Here is a 7,647-nt window from a genome sequence, read left to right on the forward strand (position 1 = left end):
AGTCGGTAATTTCATGTTTTGCTCAGATGGAGACAGACTTGGATACACAATTGAGAAAATTCTGGGAACTCGAAGATCTTCAGACTAAGATTTACACGCCGGAAGAAGAAAATTGTGAGAAGCATTTTTTAAAAAATACAACCAGAAATGGAGATGGAAGATTTATTGTCAAATTACCAAAGAAGGAAGAGAATGCAGCTTTAGGAGAGTCTTATAACATGGCACTACAAAGATTTAAGCAGCTTGAAAGAAGATTGCTACAAAATCCTGAGTTTCATAAACAATATGCCGCCTTCATGGATGAGTATTTAAGTTTGGGTCACATGCGAAAAGTTGCAGAAGAAGACGTGAACAGCAACAGCAGTTGTTATCTTCCACATCATCCTGTATTCAAGATGGACAGTACAACAACTAAATTAAGAGTGGTTTTTGATGCAAGTGCAAAAACATCTAATGGCAAATCATTGAATGACATTCTTCAAGTTGGGCCAATTGTTCAAGATGACTTGTACTCCATTATTTTAAGGTTTCGGTTGTATCCAGTTGCATTTACAGCAGACTTAGAGAAAATGTACCGCCAAATATTAATTCATGATGAGGACAAGTGTTTACAACGCATTCTTTGGAGAAACTCAGTAGAAGAACCGATCCAGTCGTATGAGTTACAAACAGTGACGTACGGGACTTCGTCAGCATCCTTCTTGGCAACAAGATGTCTGAAGCAAATAGCGGAGGAAAATTCCAAAGAATTTCCAGAAGCGGCAGAAGTAATAAAACACAATTTCTACATTGATGATGTGTTAAAATCAGTACCAAACGTGTCAAAGGCCTTAGAACTACAGAAGGATCTTATTAATATTTTAAGCAGAGCAGGTTTCAAGCTTTGTAAATGGAGTTCTAACAAAGAAGAAGTACTTCAAGGAGTTCCTGAAGACTTCAGGGAAAAACAACAGCCAATCATACTTGGTCAGCAAGACGGTGTTAAGACTTTAGGAATAGCATGGATTCCATTAACAGACAAACTTATAATTTCGAACAAAATTTGTAAACACGGAACTGCAGTAGAAAGTAATGTTGCAATGACAAAAAGACAAGTCGTCAGCATAGTGTCATCTATCTTCGATCCATTAGGTCTAATCGCTCCAATTGTCATCAAATACAAGAATTTCTTACAGAAGTTGTGGAAGACAGGGATGGATTGGAATGACCCATTAGACACAGTCCTACAAGTTGAGTGGAATCAATTAATGTCTTGGTTACCTGCGATGGCGAAGATACAAATTACAAGAAACGTAATGTCTTCGGAGAACGTTAAGGAAATACAATTACATGGTTTTTGCGATGCAAGTGAAGAAAATTTTGGAGCAGTAGTGTACATCAGGGCTACAGACGATCAAGGAAACATTGAAGTCAATTTACTTTGTTCAAAGTCGAAGGTTGCACCACTGAAGAAGCAAACTTTGCCTAGATTGGAATTATGTGGAGCACTGTTACTTTCGAAGCTAATAGACAAAACGCTATCCATATTGAATATAGAGGTCAGTGGTATACACCTGTGGACAGACTCGACGATAGTTTTGTCATGGATCAAATCACCTCCCAATCGTTGGAAGACATTTGTATCCAACAGGGTGGCTCAAATTCAGAGAATCACATCAATCAATCAATGGCATCACGTACCTAGTAAAGAAAATGCGGCAGACATAGTTAGTCGAGGAGCGGATCCCAACACTCTTATTCAGTCTCGAGAGTGGTGGCATGGTCCAGAGTTTCTTCACACAGCGGAATGGCCATGTCAAGAACAAAATGAGCCAGCTAATATTCCAGAAGAGAAGAAAGTCATGATAAGTTTGGTGGCAGTCCATGAAACAAGCTTTATGAAAAGATATTCATCGTTAAACAAAATGTTGAGAGTAGTAGCATATTGTTTGCGATTCAAACATAATTGTCTTTCCAAGAAATCAGAAAGAAAAACCGATAGTCTTGACGCTTCGGAACTGCGTTTAGCGTTACACAGATGTATCAAGATAGTACAATATACTACCTATCATCAAGAAATATTGAACTTGCAGCAACAAATGGAAGTTTCAACAAAGAGCCCAATCAAGGATCTTTTTCCATTTCTGGACACGGAAGGAATGCTAAGAGTAGGAGGAAGATTGGAACATTCAAACTTGGAGTACGACAACAAGCATCAATTCATCTTACCTGCAGGACATCATTTCACCCACCTGATAGTCAAAGAAGAACATAAAAGTTTGCTTCATGCAGGACCACAGCTTCTTATTGCATCTTTGCGTACCAGATATTGGATTCCAAGAGCTAAGAAGATGGTCAAGGCAATAGTACACAATTGTTTGGTTTGTTTCAAGTGGAGATCAACAAGTTCATCACAGTTAATGGGACACTTACCCAAGGAGAGAGTAAATGAAGCAAGACCATTTGTACATGTGGGAGTGGACTATGCAGGATTCTTTTATGTCAAGCCCACAATTCGCAGCAAAATTCAAATGAAAGTCTATGCAGCGTTGTTCATCTGTTTAGCCACTAGAGCAGTTCACATAGAAATAGTTTCAGACTTAAGTTCTCAAGCCTTCATCGCAGCATTGAAGAGATTTATTGCTAGGCGAGGAAAATGCTTATCTATCTGTAGCGACAATGGTTCAAACTTTGTTGGCGCCAATCGAGAATTGCAACAATTTTTTGAATCCAAGACTAACAGAAAGGACATCCTGAAATACTCAGCTCAAGAAGGTTTAGAATGGAAATTCATTCCTGCCAGATCTCCTCACATGGGCTCATGGGAAAGTTCAATAAAATCCATGAAGTACCACCTACGGCGTGTAGCAGGAACAGCAAGTCTGACATACGAAGAGTTGAACACGTTACTTATTCAAATTGAAGCCATTCTAAATTCAAGACCATTGACAGCCATTTCCAACGATCCTACAGATCCAATGTATCTCAGTCCAGGACATTTTTTGATGGGAGCTACACTTCTCAGCCTTCCGGAACCAGATCTACTGGACGTATCTATCAGCAGACTAGGCAGATGGCAACGGATTCAACAAATGAAGCAGCATATTTGGAAACGTTGGTCAAGGGATTACCTCAACCAGTTACAACAAAGAAGAAAATGGAAGTCAACTCAGCCTAATCTACAACCGGGCATGGTCGTATTGTTAAAAGAAGACAATGTTCCTCCTCAAGTGTGGAAGTTAGGTGTGATTGAAGAAGTTCATCCGGGCAGTGATAATTTAGTGCGAGTGGCAACTGTGAAGTGTAAAAGTGGCATTTTTCGGCGCAGTGTTGCTAAATTAATTCCTTTGCCCCTAGAATATTAATTGATTGTGTCCAATCAAGGAGGGGGAGGATGGATAAGCTTGCATATGTGCATTATTTTTATTCATATTAGTTTCATTTTTTGTATATAGTTTAGTGGTTTAGTGAATTCTTTGTGTTTCTTTTAGTGATTTTTTGGTGAGTTTTTAGTGAGTTGTGTTTTGTATTGGCTGGCAACAGTGCCTTCAGTGTGCTATTCAAGTGGGTCTGTGCATTCGACAATGTGCTTCGAAGTTCAACTAGACAAGCATATTCATTAATAGTTTCAGAAAAGCATATTTATTCATAGGTTTTAGAGAAATACTCATGTTCATTAATATACAAGATTCACATGTTCTTAACAGTGTTTTAGAGTGTTACTCAGTTTATGTGTGATCGAAGACAAAGTATGATGGTTAGCAAGCAACATGTGGTTTAGCTAGCAGCAAGCAACGATTACTGCAGAAAGATGTTAAGATAAGTAATTCATTGTACTAATATTTAAGTATTATATCAGTATATTAACATATGAACAAAGCATGTTATATTTATCATATTAACACATGTACCTTTAAATGAGAATTGAAGCAAGTAACATCTAAAATATTCGTCAAGTCTTATTTCTCGTTCCTCCTGATATCTGGGTGAATCAGTAAAATGGGTTTAATCATACAGTTCATTAGCTTTGGATGTGATATGTGTGATTTGTAAATAAAGTACATAAACATATCACCCCTTCATACATCAACAACGTGTTCTTTGTATAAAGAGCGTTAATTTTTACACAATATCTGTAAGATTTGACTTCTTCTCCAAGAAAATTTCGTACTGGAATTAGTTCACATTTCTATGAAACGAGTACTCATGTCTTACAAATGAATCGTATCATCTATGCTAAATAAGACTTCCTTATGTTCCGACACGTAATTTTCTGTTCATTGCCATGATTGATTAGCTGTACTGAATCAGTGGTTCCCACCTTGTTTACCTCACACCTTTTTACCCCGTCCTTTTCGCTTGTTCGTCATACGGATTTTTGGCTGACCTCTTCTGCGACTTCAGATAGAGCTTTGAATTCTCAAATCATCAATAAAAGTAATAACCTATTCTCACGAGTTTACATTTTTTTCCAGGAACACTTCTGTATACCATTGTTGTGTAGTGTTATTATTATTATTATTATTATTATTATTATTATTATTATTATTATTATTATTATTATTATTATTATTATTATTGTTATTATTATTATTATAAATATTATTATTATTATCTAATTTCTTCTTTGTGGAACCACAGTTCTGAGTCAATAGTTAATTTGCTTTTGTACGATATTTAATTTGACGCCTCTTTGTTACAACATTTATAATATTTGTAAGTTAAATAACCAGTGGCGTACTTAGGGGGGCTTCCGGGCTTAAGCCCTCCCCCCGAAATCTTACTTACTATAGTAAAGTATATGAAATATCTTGCAGAATTTTCACATTTTCAGGCAAAGCCCCCCCCCCCCGAAAGTTAGCAAAGCCCCTCCCGAAACAAAATCGTAAATACGCCACTGTAAATAACCATATGAGAAATTGTAATTTAGTATACATTCTTGGCTTCTCATAAACCAGTTATGAATTTTTTTAATGTTTTATTTTTTTTTTATTTTTTTTAGTAGGGTCTACTTTCAAACACACTGACAACTCTTTTAATAATTAAAGAAATATATATAATGTAATTGTTAGCAAATAACATTAAACGAAGAGTTTCAGATAATGTCGAAAGAGAGTAGATCAGTACAAGTATTTAATAGCTATTTTCAGCACTGTTGGTAACAATTAATATACAAAAAGCCTACATTACTTAGTTTGAAGCTGAGAAGTGATCGATTGATAACGAATTCATTCGTTCTTGTTTTAACAGCGTCGCTATTGTGCTTCTGAATAACAAACATAACTCAGACTTTCTATATCTGAAGCATTGGAACCATTCGCACTGTAAACAATTACGGTCACATTTACTGACCGATTACCGTCAATTCTGGCCACCAACTTATTACCTTAAAACTTACGGTATTACTGTAAAATTTATAGTTATAGACCATAAAAGGCCGTATTTATGCCATATTGCCATAACTTTAACACTAAAACCGTAAATTTTAGGGTAATCGGTTGGCAACCAGAATTGAAGGTAATCGGTCAGTTAATGCGAACATAATTGTTTACAGTGCACAAGCTATTGTACTTTTCATTAAATTTTTATGGCCGGTGTTCTAATTTGAGAAGTTTATTTTGTAGCGTTTTAAATGTTGTTTTGACTTTGTAGTTTCTCGTTCATGTCAATGTGTGTGAGAGGTAAAATGGCAGCTTTCAGTTCAAAGAGGGGATTGTATAGTGAAGGTTACATCAGGTATGGTTTTACGTTCATTAAAGAAGATGGTGTTCAACTACCACAGTGTGTTGTGTGCAGTGATGTCCTCAGCAATGATACTCTTTGCTCCATCTCATTGGAACGACATTTGTCAACAGTACATCCAGCCCTCAAAGACAAATCTAAATATTTTTTTATTGTACAAAAAACTAGCTAAAACGCATGAAATTGGATTCCTCTGGAACTTTTTACGCTAAAATGAGGTGGTACAAGCATCACATGAACTTTCTCTTATAATAGGCAAAGATAAATACCTCATACTATTGGTGAAACTCTTAGATGTGCTTTGTCGAACTTTATCATCGTATATCAAGAAATTTATGAAGAAAAAAATGTTAACTATCACACTGAAGTTTACCTTTACCCTTACTTAATAAGTTTTTAACTCCATCTAATACACTGAAATTCTATTTTGAACTAATTTTTGATAATTTTGTTTTAAAAAAGTTAATTTGCATAATTATTTTCTTTTTAATAGAATAGAAATCTTGAATAGAAAATTGTCAAACATGTAGCTTTTTTGAAGTCTGTTAAAGCTTAAGTGTAAGTACTTATTACAAATTGTTTTCTTCATAATTTCACATTTTATTTCTGTTATAGTTTGCGCGCCTCCCTTGATTTCTCTTCATCCCCACACAATTTACAAAATCTACAATTTGCGGACTTCAACTCGAAAGCCCCCTCCCGGTGACCGCCACTGCCTTATATAATAAAAGCTAAAGTATAATTCTCAAATAAATAGCTTATCTGACATTCCCATTTCAGTTGCTATTTTCTTCCATTCTCTATTTAAACGTGCCTATTATGATCTTTGTGTTTCTTATTCCATATTGCTGGAACATTCCTCATTAGTTCTACTAATATGTCTTTCATAATCAAATATAATAGTGCAACAAAACCTCTCGAATATAGACACACACAATCCTCTGCAGACGAAATTCTAAACAAATGAAGACTTTATTCCGTGTAACGCTTCAGGGAGAACCAATGAGAACACGAGCCACAGCGATGCTTCCACTGAACATCGATCTAAAAACAAACCCAGTTGTTCATCATCGCGACCACTAATTCACCCTCGCGATCGACCTCTAGGTCGCGATGTAGCGTACATTTTCGGCATGCGCTTACTCATTTGAATACATGGGTTTGTACCAGTATCGATGGTGCGACCGCGACTTAAATCTCGACCTCGATCGCGAGGTATCTTCGGCATGTCCCTACCCTAAGTATCAGAACCCTTATATGGTACGGCTATGTCCGTCAGTCCAACCTGACTGTCTGTCAGTTTGTCTGTTGACATGTATCAGACCAAAAAATGGTAAGAGATCTCATAATGCTGATTCTTGCAACCGATTCAGCTTTCCACAAAAATAGGTTAAACTTAATTCTTTAATCCTCTATTAATTGCAGAAACGAACCTTTCCGGTTTCAACGTTGAGCTCTATAGAACAAAAAACGGTAATAGATAGCGACAAGGGTCTTTTCTTGGAATTGATTCAACGTCTCAGGAAGGCATACCATAATCACCTATAAAAACTCTACCAAAACGAACGTGGTTGAAACTTATTAGTACATCCAGTTTGAATATTGATTTACATAGAGCAAAAATGGTAAGAGATATCGAGAAATGGTTTACAAAAATCGATTCAGAGTTCCTTCGTGACTAAGCCATTAACGTGGGAGGCCAGGGTTCGATTCCTGCATATGAGGTCATGTGATTCGGATTCCACGTTAAGCTCTAGGTACACGTCTCATATAGCCTAGCTGCTAAAAGGAACGCTAAATCCAAAATTAAATCAAATATCAATTCAGAGTTCCAAGAACAGATTTTTTCACTTCCACTAATTCTCTTCTCAACTTAAAAGTGGAAGAAATCAAAAATATTTCCGCTATCAATGTTGGAAGTCAAAG

The 7,647-nt window shown here is 36.3% G+C and overlaps 1 protein-coding gene across 1 annotated transcript; it reads left to right on the forward strand.

Annotated features, from left to right (window-relative positions):
• The first annotated feature begins 218 nt into the window (after positions 1-218).
• On the forward strand, positions 219-3,344 carry LOC145671477 (uncharacterized). Its single transcript, XM_081740670.1, has 2 exons — positions 219-767; positions 1,959-3,344. The coding sequence occupies exons 1-2, from the start codon at positions 219-221 to the stop codon at positions 3,342-3,344; spliced, it is 1,935 nt and encodes a 644-aa protein (XP_081596796.1).
• The last annotated feature ends 4,303 nt before the right edge of the window (positions 3,345-7,647 follow it).

This window comes from Thermobia domestica, chromosome 15 (genome assembly GCF_964235325.1).
Source record: "Thermobia domestica chromosome 15, izTheDome1.hap1.1, whole genome shotgun sequence".
In the NCBI taxonomy this organism is placed as follows: domain Eukaryota; kingdom Metazoa; phylum Arthropoda; class Insecta; order Zygentoma; family Lepismatidae; genus Thermobia; species Thermobia domestica.